The sequence below is a fragment of the Cervus elaphus genome, chromosome 13, assembly GCF_910594005.1.
Source record: "Cervus elaphus chromosome 13, mCerEla1.1, whole genome shotgun sequence".
NCBI lineage: Eukaryota > Metazoa > Chordata > Mammalia > Artiodactyla > Cervidae > Cervus > Cervus elaphus.
This window is the reverse complement of record NC_057827.1, coordinates 70,901,578-70,922,478: the sequence shown is the minus strand read 5'-3', so window position 1 is coordinate 70,922,478 and position 20,901 is coordinate 70,901,578. Positions and strand designations below refer to the sequence as shown.

Below are 20,901 nucleotides of genomic sequence, written 5' to 3'. Positions count from 1 at the left end.
CTGCCCCAGGAAAAGTTGCCGTGTGTGTCACCTATCCTGGCCAGCCCCGGCCCCAGGCCAGAGCAGCCCCTGGGAACGGGGCCATGTTCTCCTGGGTGTGCTCAGGCCCAGGCTCCACACCCCCACCCCTGGAGACCTGCATGCCCCAAGGGGCCTTTCCTGGGTCTGCACAAGGCTGAGCCTCAGCTGATGCCTACTTCCACAGAAACATCTTTCCTGGGCCTCCCCACCCCCTGGCCTTGCCCCAAGACATGCCACCCAAGCGAGGGCCCAGGGTGGGCCCCACACTCCCCACCCTCCCCACTGGTCTTCACGGGGTCCCCTCTGCCCGCTTAAGGATCCTTCTCCCTCATCACATCCCCGCCCTGGTCCAGCCCCCACCACCCTGCAGGGCTCCTGACTTCCAGCAGTGCAACCCATGGGACATCCCCAGGCCACCTGGTAATCTGCCTGCAGCCCTGTGGTCCAGTCCTGCTGCCCCTGCCCCCAGCCGTGTTGAGCCTAGGCTTGGGCAGTGTAAGCCAGCATCTGGCCTCTTACTCCCAAACTCTGCACACACACTCCAGGGTTGCTTCGGTCCAGAACCCTCTGCCCTGCTCCTGAAGTCTGAGCTTAGGCTGTCCGCGCGGAGCCTTCCAGGCCCACTCCCCGCCCACCCCCACCGTTACACCTTGCTACCCCTGGTAGCGCACACCTCCAGACCCGGAGCCCCCAGGGCAGGTTTAGTGGGGTCAGATCGCAGCCATGGCCTCCCTGGACCCCCACTACCCCTAGGCCCTCGTCCAGGGTGCCCCGCTCCCCAGTGTGTGACTGCAATGTCAGTCCCCAGACTGGGAGACAAGACTGCGGCGAGCAGGTCAAGTCCGGGAGTCTGGCGCAGCGTTCAGGGACCCCTCGCTGGCAGAGGCCCAAAGTCAACACTCTGAAAGGTCCTTTGAGGGCGCGGGGCAGGGCTGGGCTAGGGGTGGGGCTAGGCAGCAAAGTGGCCGGCGCGGGGTGTCGGCCTGGAGGTGGGAAACCCGCAGGGCCGGACTTGGGGGTGGGGGCAAACCTGGGGGCAGGGCCTGGCTCGGACTGGTTCCTCGCGGACGGGGGCGTGGCGTGGCCGCCAAGGGGCGGGGCCTGGAGGGCCGCAGCCAATGGGCTGAATGAGGACGGCGGCCCCACCCGCGCTCGCTCCGCAGCGGCTCCGCGCGGGCTGGGCGGGCCGGGGCGGGGTCCGGGCGGTGGCGGGGCTGGGGGCGCCGGCATAGCCCGCAGTCTGCTGCCGGCCGCCAGCTGCAGCGCTGGGCTGCAGGGGCAGAGTGCGGCCCTCGCCCGGCCCCCGGGCCGCCCGCGCGCCGGAGCCGGGACCTGCGACTGGACGCTACGGGCCGCCGCGGGCCCGCACCGACCGGCCGCCAAGATGTGCGACTGCTTCCACGTGATGCTGCCCACCTGGCCCGGAGCCCCCGGCAGCGGTGCGCCTTCTCCCCGCCTGCAGCCCGCTCCCCTCGGGGCGGGTGGGCTCCCCGCTGGGCGCGCGCCGGGCGGGTCCTGGGGCGCGCAGTGCGGGCGGGCTGCGGCGCCGGCCGGGGTGGGGGCGTCTCTGGGACCGGCCCGCGGTCTCGAGCGCGTGTCTGCGCCTCGGGGGCTGCTCGGACCTCTGCTTCTCTGCTCCCGCTCTTCCCCTTACCTGTCCCTGTTCTTCGGCCTCCCCTCTCTGTCCCTGCTGCTCACTTTGTTCCCCGGGTGGCCGACTCTTCCCTACTCTTCCGTCGCTCCGCGCCTCTCTGAACCTCACTGTCCTGTCTGCACCTCCCTCTCTGCCACTGTCCCCCTGCTGTAGCCCTCTGGGACGTCGTGCTGTCCCTGGAGGCAGCCGCCTGGGGAGGGCTGCACGTGTGTGTGGAGTGAGACTACCATGAGTCGCCAGACGGTGGGGACCTGCCGCCAGGACTGCCCTCTGATCTGTTTTGGGGAGAGCAGCCTAGGTTGACCAGGAGTTAAGGTTCCTGGCTTCGGTCCAGAACTGTGGGGCCAGGCTGGGCCAGGTCCAGCGTGTGGATGCTGCGTGCTGGGTCACTAGGTGGTGGCTGAGGTCTGGGACTTGGGAGGGGCCTGAGTGAGATCAGAGCTCAGACACAGGTCCCCCACTGCTGGGCAAGGGAAAGTGCCTCCCTCTGTGCCTCTGGCCACAGGATGAGAACCGGGTGCTCAGTCATCTGTCTGTCCCTGCACTGGGCCTAGTTTCAGGGCCTGGGTGTCTCCGCTGCATGGAGGGCAGGGTGGGGTGGGTCAGGGACAGTCCTTCCAGCTCAGGGTCAGTCATGCCGCAGACTGGCCACACCCAGGACACCTGGCCAGCTGCGGCAAGGGGGGCTGGGGCCACACCGCATCGGCACAGGCGAAACCCCACTCCCTGGGGAAGCAAGCCTGGTGGTGATGATGATGGCAGTGCTAATGCAGAGAGGGTGGGGCACCCCTCCAGCGGCACCAGGAGCTGCTGGGGCCCCTCCTATTGTCCGTTTGTCTGGCTGGCACTGAAGCCCAGCCCGCCTCCTGTGTGGGCTTCCCTTGCCCAGGTGAGAATCCCACCCGTTCTCCCTGGACGGCCAACAGGATGACGAGCTCCCAGCCCCCTCCTCCTGACTGCGGTGGGCCCGGCCCACACCTCTGGGACTCCGCTGCATCACAGGGACAGAAGGGCCCAAAGGACGTGGGACCATTGCTCTGCCTGCCACACTGGCCTCCTCCTCGCTCATGGGCTGCCCGGAGACTTCTAAGCTGCAGGGTCTCCGGCCATCTCATCCACCCTCCTGTCTCACAGAGGCCTGTGCTGAGAGCCCCTCCCCAGCTGAGGCCCTCATTCTCACTTTGACCTGTGCTTCTTTGGCCTCTGGGGCAGTTCCTCCTTGTGTCCAGCCGGAAGAACCAACCCCTCTTAGGGATCAGGACTTGCTGGCTCAGAGGGCCTGCGAGTTGTGTCCAACATGCAGATTCTCAGACCCTCTCCATCGTTCGGAGGAGGCCAGAGAACATGCATGCTGGGCCTTAGTGCAGGCATCGTCCTGCTGCAGTTCCCTCCTAGCAGGCCAGAGGCGGGCAGACCCTCCCCGTCCCTTGTCTTTCTACGCGGTCCAAAGCTTCCCGCCGCTCGCACGTCTCAGAGCCTGTGCCCCAGCCAGGGGTGGGAGCTGTGTTAGGTCCAACCTGCGCGCGGAGGCTGCCCCCTGGTGGCTGTATTGGGAACACACCAGCGCAGGGATCCGCCCCGCTTTGCTGTGGGCCCGGCCAGTCTGAGTGGCATTCACCCACTCACCCGCTCCAGTATCCTTGCGCGGAGAAGCCCATGGACAGAGGAGCCTGGCGGGCTACAGTCCATGGGGTCGCAAAGAGTTGGACACAGCTGAGTGACTCACTCACACACCCTGCCCCACTACTGTCTTCCTGGGGACCCACCCTGCTCCTCCCGGGTGCACCGGCCTTCTGCAGGCGCCAACCACGTCACCCCGGGTGCTCCCCCCACCTCCCCGCCTTCCTCTCCCAGGGACGGCTGGTTCCTTTCTGAGGCAGAGCTGGGTCCTGGGCAGCTAGACCACTGATATGCCTGCATGCTGTCGCTCAGTCGTGTCCCACTCTTTGCAACCCTTTGGGCTGAAGCCTGCCAGGCTGCTCTGTCCATGGGATTCTCCAGGCAAGAATACTGCAGTGGATTGCCATTTCCTCCTCCAGGGGATCTTCCCGACCCAGGGACCGAACCCAGGTCTCCTACAGCTCCTGCGTTGTCAGGCGGAGTCTTTACGACTGAGCCTCCTGGGAAGCCCCAGCTCCCGGGCTGGGCCTCTGCCCTTCAACCCCTGGCTTGGTTTGTGGCCCCTCCCACACCCACCCTCAGAAGCCCCTACAAGGACCAGAGAGCCCCAGGTGCTGGTGACACTCTGAGGGGGTCTGGGTGGTCTCTCCCTGGCAGGGGCCACGGCAACCCCGGAGCCTCTGGGAGCGCTGCGCGGTGTCAGGCGTCCCCTCTGGGGCCTCTGCCCAGCCCTGGGCTCTGGGCTCTGGGCTCTGGGCTGGGTCTCAGATCTGTGAACGGCAGTGACCACAGCTGCTCAGGCCCAGGCGGGGTAGAGAGGTGTGGCCGGGGAGGCCCCGGGCTGCCCCCGTGAGTGGTCTGAATGGGTGGCTTTGCCTGGTTCTCTGCACCGGTGGAGACGTGGCCACGGAGTCTCGGAGCAGCGAGGCAGAGCCTGGAGCCAGCGTGGAACCTCTGTGGCCTCTACGGGGCCAGAGCAGCTGTGCCCCAGGCTCTGAGCTGCCCGGCGCCCCCAGGCAGGGGCAGACGGACGGGCACTGAGAAGGAGGTGTGGGCGGTCGTCCTGGGTGGGGGTCTGGACCCTCCCGGCACTTCAATGAGACTCTGAAAGCCACCCCTGGTGATGGCATATATGTGTGTCCCTGACGACACCCTCACGTCTTGTGGGGAGACAAGTTGGACAGCCTGGCTCCCGCTCCAAGGCCCCTCAGGAAGTGGGGCAGGGCCCAGGCATGGACAGGAAGGTCCAGTGCCCCAAACCACCTGTCTCCCGTTATGCACTTGTTCCACCTGGGGCTCACCATGGCTGGGCCTGTAGCAGGAATGCTGTGATGCCCTTCTTCCCTCTGGCTAAGCACTTCCATTCGGGCCCAGCCAGGAGCTGCCTCTTCCAGGAAGCCCCCTGGATTGTTGTCCTTCAGACTCTGACCGTCTCTGTATCTCTGTGACTGCTTTGCAGACGGGCTGTTTCAGGTCCAGCCTGGGGCTGGTTTGCCTGGGGATGGGGAAGTGGAAGCGTCAGGGAGGAGAACCCCGGACAGGGGAGTAGGGCCTGGGCCATCTGGGGCCCCCATCACCCGCTTCGGGTGAAAAGCCCAGATTTCCCTGGCTAGGTCCTCTGCCTGGACGGGAGCAGGAGGTGGTGGTTTAGTCACTAAGTCGTGTCCGACTTTTGCAACCTCGTGGATTGTAGCCCGCCAGCCTCCTCTGTCCATAGAATTCTCCAGGCAAGAACACTGGAGTGGGTTGCCATTTCCTCCTCCAGGGGAACTTCCTGACCCAGGGATCGAACCCGGGTCTCCTGCACTGCAGGGGACAGGAGGAGGCAGAGCCTATTCTTAGGACCACTGTGAAGAGGGGTTGTCTGTCCACCCGTCCATCCATCTGCGCGTCCCAGGGGCCCTGGGCCTCAGGTGTCCACAGGTTGGGGAGCAGGGCTGTTTATTAAGGGAAGGTGAGACAGGTAGGACTTCTGACACCAGTCAGGGAGGACTTCCAGGGGGAAGGGCCGCCTGATGGGGAGAGCCTGGAGAGCACATTGATGGGGAGCAGCAAGCAACCTAACGGGGAGGGTCTGGGGAGGGGCGGGGATTAAGGCTGTCAGGAGGAAGGGCTGTGGTCCCAGGGCCGCTGGGAGCCCCAGAGGGTTTCAGGGCGGGTCCCACGGGAAGGGATGAGGCCCAGCAGGGTGCAGAAGGGGCGGCGGAGGAGCCAAGGACGGAGGGGAGGCTGTGCACCGGACGCCGTCTCGGAGCCCCTCCCCGCTCTTGGCCGGGCCGTGTCGCTCCAGGAGCCTCAGGGGCATTGCCAGCACCACCCCCCACCTTCCTCCAGTTTCTCCGATGTTTCTTTTTTGGGGGCACAGGCTGCTGGAGCTAAAGGTCCACCTCACTGGGATAAATATTTAATAGTCAGAAACACTTTCTAAAATGGAAAGATGGAGCCGGGCCCAGGAGGCCTGAGGGCCCCGGCGGGGTGGGCGGTGGCACGCCCGAGCCCACTGCTTGCCTGGTTCCAACCCTGCGTACAGCGGGCGAGGGGCCGTGCTGGGCCCCCTCCCCCGAGAGCCCTGTGGGAGGGACTCAGCCCGCACATCCCGCCCAGGGCGGGCTCCCTGCCCCCGCAGGCAGAGGCTGGCTCCCCACTGCCTTAGCTGGTGAACCACCAGGAGCCCTGGGAAGGATCCCAGTTGGGCTCCGGCCTGGACACAGCAGCGGCTGTGGGTGCCCACCGCTGAGAGGAGGCCTGCAGCGGGTGTCTGCGCCTGGGCCCCGTCACGGCGGCCCAGCCCCACCGTCCACTCTCACTGCGGGTGGGCAGCCCTGGAGGTCGGGCCCCCCTGGGCCAGGGCAGGGCTTCTGTGTTTGGGGCTCGAGCCCTGAGTGGCCCCCCCACCCCACGCTGATGGTGGGCCGCCCGCACTGGCTCTGGGTGGCCTCCTCCACACTGCCCTTGACCCTGGTTGATGCCCTTGTCCCCAGGAGCCACCAGCCTTGCCGGGCCCAGCTCAGGCAGGATGGGGGCGGCCTCCCGCTGGGCTCTTGGCTGCAGGGTCCCTCAGGGCGGCTCCCCCCTCCCCGGGCAGGCCTTGTTCCTGGGAGGTGGACGCACCCCCCGGAAGGGCATGCTCGCCCCCAACCTCCTCACCAGCTGACCCGCTCTCCACTGCCTCCAGCCCTGCCCCATCCCTTCCCACGGGGCCTCCGAGGAAGAGCTCGGAGTCTGGGTGGCAGGGGTCGGCGGGCATGTGCCAGGCAGCCTGCATCCAGGCCTGGAGGTGCCCAGAGGCCCTTCCGCTGGCCCTGCACCTGCCTGGCCAGCTGGAGCCAGGGGACCGGCAGGCAGGGTCCCTGGGTGCCAAGGCGATGGCAGGTCCTGGCTCAGTGTGCTTGTCTGCTGGGGGGGGACAGGCACACCCCTCAGAACAGATGCCAGCCCAGAAGCGGGGCGTGGGGCAGCCCCCGGACACTTGCCCCGACTGGGTCACAGCGGTGCCGACCCAGAGCCCTGCCCCTCCAGCTGGCTCCCTCCCTTCCCCCAGCACTCCAGCCAGCGCCCACGTCCCAGGGGCGGCTGGCACTGGCCGCTGGGGGATAGACCAGGGTCCGCGCCGGGAGGGGGCTGGGGCCGAGCAGGCAGCAGGTGTCCATGCTGGAGTCTGGGGAGGGCCTGTCGCAGGGGGCTGGGGGGAGACAGTGAGGCTGGAGGAGGCCCAGCCCGCGGACTGCACCGCAGAGGGGCTCGGGCTGCTCGGGCGGGGAGGCTGGCCACACTCTCGCGATGGTCCAGGGCAGGGCAGGTGGTGGGGGCGGCTTGACTGGCGTGGGGCACCCCGGCTCCAGCGACGAGGCCAGCACCCCGCCCTCCTTCCAGCTGAGTCAGCTCGCCCGGCCCTGCCCGTGCAGGGAGGCGGCAGCCTGGTGGGGCGCCAGGCAGGAAAGAGTCCACCGGTGAGAACCGTGTGGGCCGGAGGGCTAGGTGCGCTTGCGGGCCAGCAGGCCGAGCGGCTTTTCCTCTTGCGTAACCAGCATCGTTTACGGCCGCTAGGTTTTTGTGGGGTGGGTAGTGGGCGGCGGGGAGCAGCCTGCATGCCGGTCCCCCTCACAGCCTCTCACCTGTGTCCCGGACAGTGCCAGCCGCCTCAAGCTGGCCAGGGCCTTCTGAGTGGCCGGGGCCGTCCCTGCCGTCACCCCCTCTTAAGGCTGCTCTCGACTCCCCTCTTCTGGCGCGACCTAGCCCTCCAGTGGCTTCTTTCGGTGACTGTTACCCTTGGTTCCCCAAGGCGCCCCCAGCCCTGAGGCAGCCGGCGCTGGCGGGTGCGGGCTGACCCTTCCTAGGGCTGGGCGTGACCCCTCATGGCCCTTGAGCCCCCAGCTGCGCCCCTCAGTGGTGCCAGCCTGCTGCAGCCTGCTTGTGGGGTGCAGGTGCCCGCAGCCAGCGGGGGCCCACCCCCAGGGTTGTGGGGCGCAGGGCGGGGTGGCTCTGGGACCCAGCAGATGGGCTGATAGTACAGTCTGCGGGCCTGCCGGGGCCTGCCGGGCCTGCCCCGGCTCAGGGCGGGGCCTGGCAGCCAGAGCCCCGTCCTCCCACCCCCTCAGGGGTCCCCGGGGGCTGGAAGGTGAGGCGACAGGAGCTGGCAAGCCAGTGGGCGGGCTCCAGGGAGCTGGGGGGGCTTCCGCAGGTGCTGCTCAGCCACTTACGCCCAACGACCGCGGAGGGCTGGTGATGGTTGCTGGTACCAGGGACCGCCATGCCCAGCTAGCTCATCAGGTGCCCTGGAACTCTGGGTGCTGGGTTTTGGCTGAAGGGCTAGAGGGTGGCCAGGGTCAGGCTGCCCTCGAGGGGCTTGGGCCGGGGGGCAGTGGCCAAGGCCACCTTCCCCAGGGTCACTGGCCCAGGCCATGGACGGGCTCCGTCTGGCCCTGCTCTGGCCTTTGTGGCCTTGGCGGTGGAAGAGGCTGGCTGTGCCCTGGGCAGGGGTCTCAGCAGAGCCTGAGGGGCCGTGAGGCGCTGCCCCCCCCCATAGGGAGCCATCCTAGGTCCGTCCAGGAAGGTGCCTCCATCCACCCCTCAGGCTGTACCTCCACGTCCCTCCCTGGCACCCCGACCTGCCAGCCCCCCAGCCTCTGGCCCAGGCCGGTGCCCAGCCTGCCTGGATGGTCCTGTGTGACAGCAGGTCTACCCACCTGCCTGTCTGTCCACCCAGCAGGACTGACTGCACTGGGCCGGGCCAGGCCAGGGCAGGGCAGGGCAGGCAATGACTCACGGCATCCCTGAGCGGGCTGGTGTTTCCTCCCCCAGTCAGCTGCTCTGCCTGGGGGGAGGCACTCTGGGGGAGGGCTGGGGGCCCCCCTGCTCCTGAGTGAGCGGGAGGGGGCTGGCCCAGCTGTGGGGGCCTATGAGGGGGCCCTCCCGGTCCCTGTGGTCGGGGAGGGGTCTTAGCTGACTCTGCCCCGGCCTGGGAAGGGGGCCTGAGGGCGGGGCCTGAGGGTGGGGCCTGGAGGGGAGGAGCCGGGAGGACGGACCCAGGGAGCTCGGAGTCTGGATCTTCACTTCGGGCAAAGTTGGGAGGACGTCAGCCTCGGTAAGCAGCTGAGCTGTCTTCGGTGCACCCTCTGCCCCCTGCCCCCTTCCTGGGCTCAGCCCTGGGGCACCCGGCCACCCCTACAGGGTGAAGGGGGGAACTCTGGGGGGGTTGGCAGAGCTGGGCTGGGCATCTCCATTGCCATCTCCCTGAGTCTGCCCTCCTCCAGCCCAGCTGATGCGGGAGGGGCAGGCTGGTCGGATCCTGGTGGCCAAGGGTCACCATGGTTGGCATGGCCATTTCAGTCCCAGGGAAGGCAGACCCCCAGCTGGGCCGTGTGGCCGAGGGTGGGTCCTTTAGGTGACCCTGCTCTGATGCCCTGGGGGCCTGGGGGAGAGGAGGGTGCTTCAGCCAAGCTTATCTGCAGGTGCCGGGCGGGCAGTGCGGGCCTGTGGTGGTGCCCCAGAGTCACACGGCGCTGGGCATCTGGGTGCTGGCCCTTCAGCCTGGACACAGACAGACTCGGGCCTGCTGGGCCTGCTGGGGTGGGCGAGAGGGTCAGGACACTGCTTTCTGCTGCCAGGCCCATGCAGCTGGTGGTCTGGGAGCCGCCTTCAGGCCTCCGAGTGTCCAGGTACAGAAAGAGATGTGCTGGGCTCACCTGCTGCCCCTCCTAGCCCTTGAGACCCCGCCGCACCCTCAGCCTGGGCGGGACTCACCGTCCTTCCTCTACCCTCCTACTCCCGGCTCTAGCATTTACTATGCACCTACTGCATGCCAGTGTTTGGTGAGAATGTTCCAGGAACCAGGGACCAGGCAGTGGCCAGAGATGATGACAGGGTGGCTAAGCTGGACGGTGAGATGGCAGAGGAAGCTGCATGTGAAAAGGGCAGAGGTCGGGAGAGAGGTCTGGTCTGGAGCCCAGCTCTGAAGGTCTGGGGAGGGCACCGGTGCTGGTGGGCCGGGCAGACAGCCGGGCTGGAGAATGGCCTGAAAGCCGCCTGGTTGCAGCCGGGGCTGCAGTGGAGGTGGCCGTGGGCCAGGGGGACCGAGGCCTTCCTGCAGGCAGAGCCGAAGCCCAGGCTGCCATCCCAGGCAGCACACTTCTCTTGAGAAATCCCGGGGAGGCAGGGCGGGCCCTTGGCTGTCTGCGGGCGTTGCTTCAGAAAGTCTGGAGGTCTCGTGACAAGTCAGCCGCGCTCGGCCCTTTCCTCCTGATGTTCCAGGGTGGGGTGAGGCGGGGTGTCCCGTGCGCCCCTGTGGGCACTGGGCTCCCAGCCTGAGGGCAGCGTCCCCTGTGGAGGGAGCCTGGGCCGGCCGGGGGCTCACCTGGGGCTGTGCACATTGTCCACACACGCACCCCAGGGCTGGACACTCAGGCCACTATTGAGGGCCCTGCTGCTGGCCGCTCTCCTTCCCCTCGCACTGACAGTCCCTGGTCCTCCCGCTGCCCGAGTAAACGCGCCCCACAGCCGGCCCCAGCTGGAGGTCAGTCAGGTGCACACCTGGGTTCTGTTTAGGCAAAGCTGCTGCGCCCATGAGTGGTCCTACGCTGGGCCCCCTGAGAAACCCCCCTTGGCTGGGGCTGGCGGGAGAGTCCCAGGTCAGGCCAGGGCCCCAAGGGCCAGGTGAGTGTGGGGAAGTCATCCAGGTGAACGCCCCCTTTCTGCGGCCGTCCCCCAGCCAATGTCGGGCTGCTCCTTGGCTCTGCCCGCTCCGCAGACGCTCCCTGGAGGCCCCACCCCAGAGGAATGCCATTCTTGGGAGTGAAGCTTTTCTGATGATGTGGTGCCCACCCCCCCCAAAGTCCCCCAGTAGGTCGCGTTTGAGGTCGTGGACTAGTTAGGGTGCGTGTATAGCCCAACCAGGGTTCTGGGGCCACGGCCGGGCCTGAGCCCTGGGGAGGAGGGGACGGGCGTTGGGCAAGGCAGCAGGTGCCAGCAATCAGACCGGCTGGGCCTGGTCCAGCAAGTCACCTCTACATCCTCCTCTGCAAAGTGGGCTTTGTTGACCTTACGTTATCAGTCATTATTCCAGGTGACTGCTGGGCCTGGGCTCTCTGCAGGGCCCAGGCCGGGTCAGGCCGGCTGCCGGGAGGGACTCCTCGCGTGCACTCGGGGTGCGGGGGCCCACAGGACACGGGGACTGGCAGAACAGAGCTCGGGGCTACGGGGAGGCCTCCTCTCCCCTCCGTGGGGGCAGGTCCGAGGCTGGCAGGGCCGCTGGCTGCCTGGCCCCGGGGCACGCAGGATTTCCTCCTTCCTGTTTGTGCGTCTCTGGGCTGGGCTCCAGCCGGCCGGGGTTTCTGCCTTAAGGGGTGCAGAGGGACCCAGAGCTTACAAACACTGCGTGCACCTTCCCAGCAGCCTGACCTTGGGCTTGGCCTGTGCTTGCCTCCCTGAGCCCCCACTTCTGGTTCCTACCTTAGGGTTAGGGCTCTGGCACCCGAGGGGGTTATTGTGAGGGCGGGACTGGGCCGGCTGGGGCCGCAGCAGCAGGAGGGGCGCTGGGCCAGACCAAGCTGGGCAGGCTGAGCCTCCCTGCCCCCAGGTTCCCCGGCCCTCAAGTTCCCCCGGCCTTTCCCTTCAGCCTCCAGCCTCCTCTGGAGCAGGTCTGGGGCTACAGCTTCTCGGGGCCCGGGGCATCCCCGCCGACTTCGGGGCCTTGCACCGCGGCGCCCAGCCCAAGGCCCCGCTGCACACCGCCGCCTGGGGTCCCCCGCCTCCCGCAGCTGCGATCCGGGTCTGGGCGGGTCGCTGCCCGCTCCCCCAGGGACACGCCTGCCAGCCCGGCGCGGAGGGCGGTCCCGGCCTTGTTTTGCTGTGACTCAGAGAAGGATGCGGTCTGGGGGCGGCCAGGCTGCTTTCCTGGGCGGGTCTGCGCAGCTCCCCGCCCCTCGGCCAGCGCCCCCGCACGGAGCACGGGGCTCGGGGAGCGGGAGGTCGCCCCACGCGGGCCAGGCCTGGGGCCGGGCCCGGGCGCCGCCACCCTTGGCCGACCCCCGCGCGTCCGGCCCCCGCGCGGCCCCGCGGGCTGAGCACTTCGGGCAGTGGCTCCTCCTCCCCCGGCCTCCGATTCCCGGGCGCTCACCCAGCGCTCCCACTTTGGGGATGGTCAGGACGGGAAGGGAGACTGTGGCCGGACGGTGCGGGGTCCGCCGCCCTCGCCTTCGGCTTCCGCAGGGCAGCGAGCTCGGCGGGGAGCAGGCCCGGGTCTCCCGCCCCGCGGGCTACCCGGAATCCGCGGGGACTGGCTCCCACTTCCCTGCCGCGCCCCGACCTCTGCATCCCTGGGGAAGTCAAGGCTCAGAGTGGGACGGGCTTGCTCGGGTCACACGGCAAGTTGGCCAGAGAGGAGCCGCCACAGCCGCAGTCGCCTTAGACCCGGGCTTCCCCCGTGGGCTCCACGGGGACAGGGAGAAACGGCCCGTGGGAGGGGGGTCCTCTCCTGCTCCAAGCCCTGCTGGCCGGGGTCGGTGGGAACTCCAGGGTTGGCAGATGTCCCCTCCTCACCAGCAGTGCGGACACAACCATGGAGGGTTCTCTGAGCCCGGCCAGATTCCTAAGATCCAGGGCCGCTTCTCATGGGCTCTAGAGTACAGTTCAGGGGGCGCTGGGCTTGCAGGCGCTGGTGGACCGGTTTTAAGGAGGGGTTTTGATCGCTGAATAATCACAAGACTATTTGCATAACCGGTTTCTCCTGAGTGATGCTGTCCTGTGTGTCTCTAGGAATATGTCCAATTCCTCCGCATTTTCAGGTTTATTGGCATAGAGTTTATAATTTCCTCATTTCAATTTTATGTAGAATTTACACATTTTTTTGGGAAAGGTGCAAGTCATCCTTGTGTAGCTAAATGACTTCTCCCAAAGTGGACACATGGGTGTAACCAGCACCCCAGCCCCCTCCTGAGGCCTCTCCTCAGCTGGTCTGCCCCCTCCCAAAGGAATTCCATCACTAGTGCCTGCCAGTTGTAAGTTTTACACTTAGCTCTGTGATTCATTTTGACTTAATTTTTACACATGCTATGAAGTAAGCATCCAGGTATTTTTTCCCCCCAAATACATATCCACTTGTCCCAGCACCGCTGTTGAAAAGACTATTAATTTTCTATTGGAATATTTTGGCTGCTTTGTCAAAAATCAATTGATCTCACAAAGCATGGGACTATTGTAGACTTTCTATTCTTTTCCACTGATATTTGTGTTTATATCATACTGACTTGGTTCTGTTGGGGGTCAGAGAAAATACCTAGCTGACTTTAAATGGTTTAAATTATTTTCAACTTATTGAGACGTTTAAATGGGCCAGCGTGTGGTCCCTCTCTGTGAAGAGGAGTGTGTGCTGTGCTCCCATGGGGTGGCCTGCTGGGGGACGGGTGGGCCAGCTCTCTTCCTCCCTGTTTTGTTTCATAAGGCTACCGAGCGGAGTGTTACCGTCTCTGTCTTAATGTGGCTTTGTTTATTTCTCCTTTCAGTTTTCCCAGTTTTCACTTCAGTGTTTTTTGCCTCTGTTATTAGGTGTATACAGACGTAGATTTTTTTTTTTTGTGATGAATTGTGCCCTGTATTATTATTATGAAATGATTAAGTTTAAAAAATGATTTATTATTTTGAAATGATTAGATATTTTTCTTTCCTTGCCTTGTGGCACTAGTGGCAAAGAACCTGTCTGCCAATGCAGGAGACATGTGTTTGATCCCTGGGTTGGGAAGATCCCCTGGAGAAGGAAATGGTAACTCACTCCAGTGTTCTTGGCTGGAGGATCCCCATGGAGAGAGAAGCCTGGCGGGCTACAGTCCACAGGGTCTCGGAGGGTCAGAAACGACTGACGCGGCTGAGCACGCGTGCTGCACACCCCGTATTGTCTCGATTTCTCCATTTAAGGGCGTCCCCCAAGCTCAACTGGTAAGGAACCCACCTGTGATGCAGGAGACCCCGGGTTGATTCCTGGGTCGGGAGGATCCGCTGGGGAAGGTATAGGCTACCCACTCCAGTATTCTTGGGCTTCCCTTGTGGCTCAGCTGGTAAAGAATCTGCCTGCAATTAGGGAAACTTGGGTTCTGTCCCTGGGTCAGGAAGATCCCCTTGAGAAGGCAAAGGCTACCCACTCCAGTGTTCTGGCCTGGAGAATTCCATGGACTGTATAGTCCACAGGGTTGCAAAGGGTCGGACACGAGACTAAGCAACTTTCCATTCACTTCTTTTTATTTATAGTCCATTTTGCCTAGACAGCATGTAATCAGGGTTGCTTTTTAAATTTCATCTGACAATCTCTACCTTTTTGATTGGAATTTTAAGTCCTTTTATATTTAATATATTGTCAATATGGGTGGCTTAAATCCTACCATCTTGCTAGTTGCTTTCTAATTTTATTCAATCCATCCTTTGCTCCTCTTTCCCTCATTCCTTACCATGTTTTAGAGTTACTTAAATATATATACATGGCTTCCCAGGTGGCACTAGTGGTGAAGAATCTGCCTGCCAATGCAGGTTAGATATAAGAGACACGGGTTCGATCCCTGGGTCGGGAAGATCCCCTGGAGGAGGGCCCAGCAACCCACTCTAGTATTCTTGCCTGGAGAATCCCGTGGACAGAGGAGCCAGAGTCAGACAGAACTGAAGCAGCTTAGCATGCACCCACATACACATGTATGTAATTGCTTAATAACATACATTACACATGTAAGTATAAAGTTTATATTTATAAATTGATATATATTTATACATTAAATATATATAATTAATTATATACTAGACAAATATTAATATAAATTATACACATACATGCATAATTATATTAATGTAAGTAATGTAAATTATATACATTGTACATATAATTATACATATAATTTGTATATATCCAAATTATATACATTCTTGTATATACAAAATTATTCTATATGTATATATACAATAATACACTCACATGTATATATACATATATATTTTATTATTTTGTCATCTATATTAATGTATATTTTACAAACATATTTTTAGTATTGTATTTTATTTCTGCTGTTGGCTTATTAGCTACCCGTGTTTTTCATCTTAGTGGTTGCTTCATGGTTTATACCATGTATTTTTATTATCACAGTGTGTCTTCCAATTACATTATACTTCCTCATGTATAACGTGAGAACTTAACAGTAAGAACTTCCATCACCCCAACTCCTTCCTTCATATTGTAGTTGTCATATGCATTACTCCTACATATGTTAAATTCTATGTTTTATTACTTTTGTTTTATGCAGTTAATTACCTTTTCCTTTTACAGGTCTACTAAGGTGTAATTTGCATACCATAAACCTCACCCATTGTAAATGCACAATTCAGTCATTTCAGTAACTACAGAGCTTTGCAGCCATCACCCTGTCCAGTTCTAGAACATTCCCATCAACCCCAGTTCTCTGGAGCCTGTTTGTAGCCCGTGCCTACTCCCACCGGTAGTCCCTAGCAGTTACTTAATTGTGCTAAAATATAGAAACTGATCCAACATATATCCTTCCCCTTCCCCTTCCTTTTTGCTATTATTGCCACATGTATCACATCTATGTGTATCACAACCCCAACAGCATGACTTTAGAGTTACCACCTTACTGGGATGTTGCCAGATTACGGCCTGTGCGCTAAATTTGTCCTGCCGCTTGGCTTGTCGGTGAGGTTTTGCTGGATCACGGTCATGCTCATTCACTCACATTTTGTCTGTAACTACTGCTGAGCTACAGCCATGGAGTTGCAAGAAAGATCACATGGCCTGCAAAGCCTGAAATATGTGCTGTCTGACCTGTCTCAAGAAAAGTTTGCAAACCCCGGCTGTATATGATCTTATATCTTTTAAAGAAGTTGAAAGATGGAATGGGATATATTTATAGATATCTCATTGGAAAGATATGTTTGCTGGGCTTTTTATATTTGCCCACATAGTGACCATTTTCTGCATTCTTCGTTTCTTCCTGTAGAAATGGGTTAGTATCTAACACTGGCTCCTTTAGCATTTCTTCTAGGAAGACTTGCTGGCAATGAGGTCTCTTTGTTCCTTTGCAGATGTCTTTATTTTGCCTTTATTTTTGAAGGACACTTTACTAGATACACAACTCATGTTTGACAACACTTTTCATTTAGCAATTTGAATCTCTTGTTCCACTTTTTCCTGGCTTCCATGGTGTTGGATAGTTATTGCATTGTCGTACCGTTAAATAAGATGGGCCACTTTTCCTTGTTGCTTTCAAAATTGTCTCTTTCTTGTGAACATTTTGATGTGATTGTCTAGGTCTGGATCCCTTTGTGTTTATCCTACTCAGGTTTGTTGAGCTTCTGAGATCTGTAGATTGTTTTCAGCCATTATTCTCTCAAAAAATTTTTTCTGCCTCTCTCTTTTCCCCGCTGAGACTTCAGCTACACATAATTGGCATTCTTAATGTCATCCCATGAATCTCTGAGGTTCTGTTCATTTTCTTTCAATCCTTTCCCCCTTGTTATTTACACTAGTTTTTGTTGTTCAGTCGCTAAGTCATGTCCCACACCTTGTGGTCCCAGGGACCGCAGCACACCAGCTTTGCAGGCCATGTGATCTTTCTTGCAGCTCCATGGCTGTAGTTCAGCAGTAGTTACAGACAACATGTGAGTGAATGAGCGTAACTGTGATCCAGCAAAACTTCTTACAAAACAAGCAGCAGGACAGATTTAGTGCACAGGCCATAATCTGTCCTCCACTATTCCTCGGAGTTTGTTCAAATTCATGTCCATTGAGTCACTGATACTATCCAACCATCTCATCCTCTGCTGCCCCCTTCTCCTTTTTGTCTTCAGTCTTTCCCAGCATCAGAGTCTTTTTCAATGAGTCAGCTCTTCGCATCAGGTGGCCAGAGTATTGGAGCTTCAGCCTTGGCATTACTCCTTCCAATGAATATTCAGTGTTGATTTTCTTTAGGATTGACTGGTTTGATCTCTTTGCTGTCCAAGGGACTCTTAACAGCCTTCTCCTGCATCACAATTTGAAAGCATCAATTCTTTGATACTCAGCCTTCTTTACGGTCCAACTCTCACATCTGTACATGACTACTGGAAAAACCATAGCTTTGACTGTACAGACCTTTGTCAGCGAAGTGATGTCTCTGCTTTTCAATACACTATTTAGGGTTGTCATAGTTCTTTCAAGGAGCAAGCATCTTTTATTTCATGGATGTGGTCACCATCTGCAGTGATTCTGAAGCCCAAGAAAATAGAATTTGTCACTTCTTGCACTTTTTCCCCATTTTATTTGCCATGAAGTGATGGGACCAGATGCCATGATCTTAGTTTTTTTATTTTTATTTTTTTATCTTAATTTTTTTAATGTTGAGTTTCAAGCCAGCTTTGACTCTCCTCTTTCACCCCTATCATGAGGCTCTTTAGTTCCTCTTCCCTTTTTGCCAGTAGAGTGGTTAAAATGACTAATTCTGTTAATATACAAGTGTTTTTGTTGTGGTTGTTTTTTCTGACTGCACCACAGAGCTCCCTGACCAGGGATTGAACCTGGGCCCCAGCAGTGAACGTGCTGAGTCCTGATCACTGACCACCAGGGGATTCCCCTGATCTACCAGTTTTTCACTTCCCCTGTTATCTCAGCTCTGCTATGGAGTCTCTCCAGTAAACTTTCAACTCCAGAATTTCCAATTTAAAAAAATATAATTTCTGTTTCTTTATGACATTCTTCATCAAACCGTGGTCATATTTTTCATTAATTCTTCAAACATGCTCTCCTTTACTTTTTTGAACAAATTTATGAATCTTGCTTTGGAGTCTGTGCCAAATCCAACATCTGTGGACATTCAAAGACAGGTTCCATGAACTGCTTTAGTTCCTCACTACAGATCATACTTTCCTGTTTCATTGCATGTCATGTACTTTTGTGTTGCATGCCGGACATTATACTGTCCATATTACAGTAACTCTGGATTCTCATTCTTTGTCAGGGTTGTAATTACTGTTTTATTTGTGTGTTTGTTTAGTAACTTGCTTTGACTAAATCTGTGAGGTTTACCTACTTGATCCGCGCACCCCCTCCCGGCTCCCGGCTTTCAGACCCAGTCTCGCGGCCTCCCCAGCTCAGTGGCTGTGGGTCCTCCCCTGACCCCAGGCCCAGTGTCCGGGCTAGCCCACCTGTGTGTCCACAGCCTCTCCTGGGCCCCTGCCCCCAGCCACCGTCGCCCCACCCGCCGGCGAGGCGCCACTGACTCAGCCCCCTCTTTGCAGCGTCCGGTCGGCAGCTGCAGCCTGGAGAGCCAGATGCAGAATCCGAGGACGAGCGCTCGGTAAGTGAGGTCCGGGAGGGCGCGGGCACGCTCCTACCCCCCCGGCCTTCCCTGGACTTGAGCGGAGCCGTGTGGCTGAGGGTAGCCTGAGCTTCTGTCCTCCCGCCAGGTGACTGCAGGGCCGGGGCCCGAGCTCATCCGTCCCCGGCCACAGGGCTCCTCGCCCGTCTACGAGTGCGTGACGGAGGGTGCCGGCTTCAGACTCCCGGTAAGCCCCCTGGACGGACACGCGCAGGCGGAGGGCGGGCTCAGCGGGGAGAGGCACAGGCGGCCACCCCGCCTCCGGGTCGCCCCGCGTGAACAGCTGTGTCCGCTCTGGCTCCTCTGTCCTTGCCCCGGGGCCCTCCCTTCAGCCAGCCAAGACCGGGAGGGAGAGCACACGTGTGCAGCTGGGGAAGAGACCTCACGCCCCCGTGTGCGGTGGGGCGTGGGACATGTGCACGCACGCGGCTCTCTGGCGAGGAGACGCAGACAGGGTCTCTGCGGCCACCTCTGGAGATGACCGTGGAAGGCCAGCAGCGGCGCGTTCCCGACAAGGCCTCCATCTGGCGCTGCTTCCTTTCTGTCCCCTCTACCTGTGGATGTGGGGGCTGGGCCCCGTGGGAAGCGTTGAGGCCAGAGCCGCCTTCCCCCTGGAGGAGCCTGGCTCCGCTTGCACACGGCCGCACCCTGCAGGTTCTAGGCAGGTTCGGGCGTCTGGGCCTCCCCGAGTGCCTCCTGTCCCCTGGGCTGGGGCAGGGTCGGTCACCCCGCTGTTTGTTGCTGCTGCAGGAAGACGCGCCCAGGAGGCGGAGGTCCTGGTGGAAGCGGGACTCAGGGGACTCGCGGACGCTTTCCAGGATGAGCCACCTGGAGGTGGGCATGCGGCGAGTGGACCTCAGGGTGGGTGTGGGCCGGTCCCTGGCAGGGCCTCCAGCCGGGAGGCCAGGGCCAGAGCGAGATGTCGAGGAGCAGGACAGCTGGCAGGGTGCCCCCGTGCTTTGGGGAAGGGTGTGCACCTCCTTCATCAGGCCAGGGGGCGGGGCTCTGGGACGCTGGGCCAGGCCTCCCAAGACTCAGGAGGAAGGGCCCAGACCACTGACCAGGTGGACCCAGGTGCCCAGACCTCAGTGTTCCCACCTGTGCAGTGGGTCTGGCCACTGCCTGTTGCATCCAAGACCACAGGAGGGGCTGGGTTCTGTGGGCTCCTGGGTAGCCAGGCACACCGCCGCCTGGCAGCCTGTTCTGTCACTGACAGTACTTTCCTCAAGGCCAGCAATTCCAGTGCTGTCCCAGACCCCGAGGATCTGTCATGTCCGAGCTCAGGCCACTCATGCCGTTTTTGGCATTCTCCCAGGCATTGTACAGGAGGCGGTGATCAAAACCATCCCCAAAAAAGAAACACAAAAAGGCAACATGGTTGTCTGAGGAGGCCTTACAAATAGCTGAGAAAAGAAGAGACGCTAAAGGCAAAGGAGAAAAGGAAAGATATACCCATCTGAATGCAGAGTTCCAAAGAATAGCCAGGAGAGATAAGAAAGCCTTTTTAAGTGAGCAATGCAAAGAAATAGAGGAAAGCAATAGAATGGGAAAGACTAGAGATCTCTTTAAGAAAGTTAGATACCAAGGGAATATTTTATGCCAAGATGGGCACAATGAAGGACAAAAACAGTATGGACCTAACAGAAGCAGAGGATATTAAGAAGAGGTGGCAAGAATACGCAGAAGAACTATACAAAAAAGACCTTAAAGGTCCAGATAATGACTATGGTGTGATCACTCACCTAGAGCCAGACATCCTGGAGTGTGAAGGCAACTGGGCCTTAGGAAGCATTACTATGAGCAAACTAGTGGAGGTGATGGAATTCCAGTTGAGCTATTTTAAATCCTGAAAGATGATGCTGTGAAAGTGCTGCACTCAATATGCCAGCAAATTTGGAAAACTCAGCAGTGGCCACAGGACTAGAAAAGGTCAGTTTTCATTCCAATCCCAAAGAAAGGCAATGCCAAAGAGTGTTCAAACTACCGCACAATTGCACTCATCTCACACACTAGCAAAGTAATGCTCAAAATTCTCCAAGCCAGGCTTCAACAGTATGAGAACTGAGAATTTCCAGATGTTCAAGCTGGATTTAGAAAAGGCAGAGTAACCAGAGTTCAAATTGTCAACATCTGTTGGATCATTGATAAAGGACGAGAGTTCCAGAAAAACATCTATTTCTGCCTTATTGACGATGCCAAAGCCTTTAACTGTGTGGATCACAACAAACTGTGGAAAAATTTTAAAGAGATGGGAATACCAGACCATCTTATGTGCCTCCTGAGAAACCTGTATGCAGGTCAAGAAGCAACAGTTAGAACCAGACATGGAATTATGAACTGGTTTCAAATTGGGAAAGGAGTATATCAAGGCTGTATATTGTCACCCTGCTTATTTAACTTATATGCAGAGTACATCATGTGAAATGTCGGGCTGGATGAAGCACAAGTTGGAATCTAGATTGTGGGGAGAAATATCAATAATCTCAGATATACAGATGACGCCATCCTAATGGCAGAAAGTGAAGAAGAACTAAAGAGCCTCTTGACGAAAGTGAAAGAGGAGAGTGAAAAAGCTGGCTTAAAACAATGTTCATGACAAATGACTTCATGACAAATAGATGGGGAAACAATGGAAACAGTGAGAGACTTTATTTTCTTGGGCTCCAAAATCACTGCAGATGGTGCCGGCAGCCATGAAATTAAAAGACGCTTGCTCCTTGGAAGAAAAGCTATGACCAACCTAGACAGCTTATTAAAAAGCAGAGATGT

The 20,901-nt window shown here is 58.9% G+C and overlaps 1 protein-coding gene across 3 annotated transcripts in view; it reads left to right on the top strand.

The window, feature by feature from the left end:
* The first annotated feature begins 1,390 nt into the window (after positions 1-1,390).
* The window catches only part of AHNAK2 (AHNAK nucleoprotein 2), a 35,441-nt gene continuing 15,930 nt past the window's right edge, over positions 1,391-20,901 (top strand). Inside the window, exons 1-4 of one of the 3 annotated variants that reach the window (XM_043921632.1) lie at positions 1,391-1,460; positions 18,053-18,111; positions 18,221-18,319; positions 18,883-18,966. In XM_043921632.1, the coding sequence (XP_043777567.1) occupies positions 1,406-1,460; positions 18,053-18,111; positions 18,221-18,319; positions 18,883-18,966 (297 nt within the window). In that variant the 5' untranslated portion in view covers positions 1,391-1,405. Of the gene's footprint in view, positions 1,461-8,814; positions 8,880-18,052; positions 18,112-18,220; positions 18,320-18,882; positions 18,967-20,901 lie in introns of those variants that run through there. The other 2 variants (XM_043921635.1, XM_043921633.1) reach the window with 2 other exon arrangements.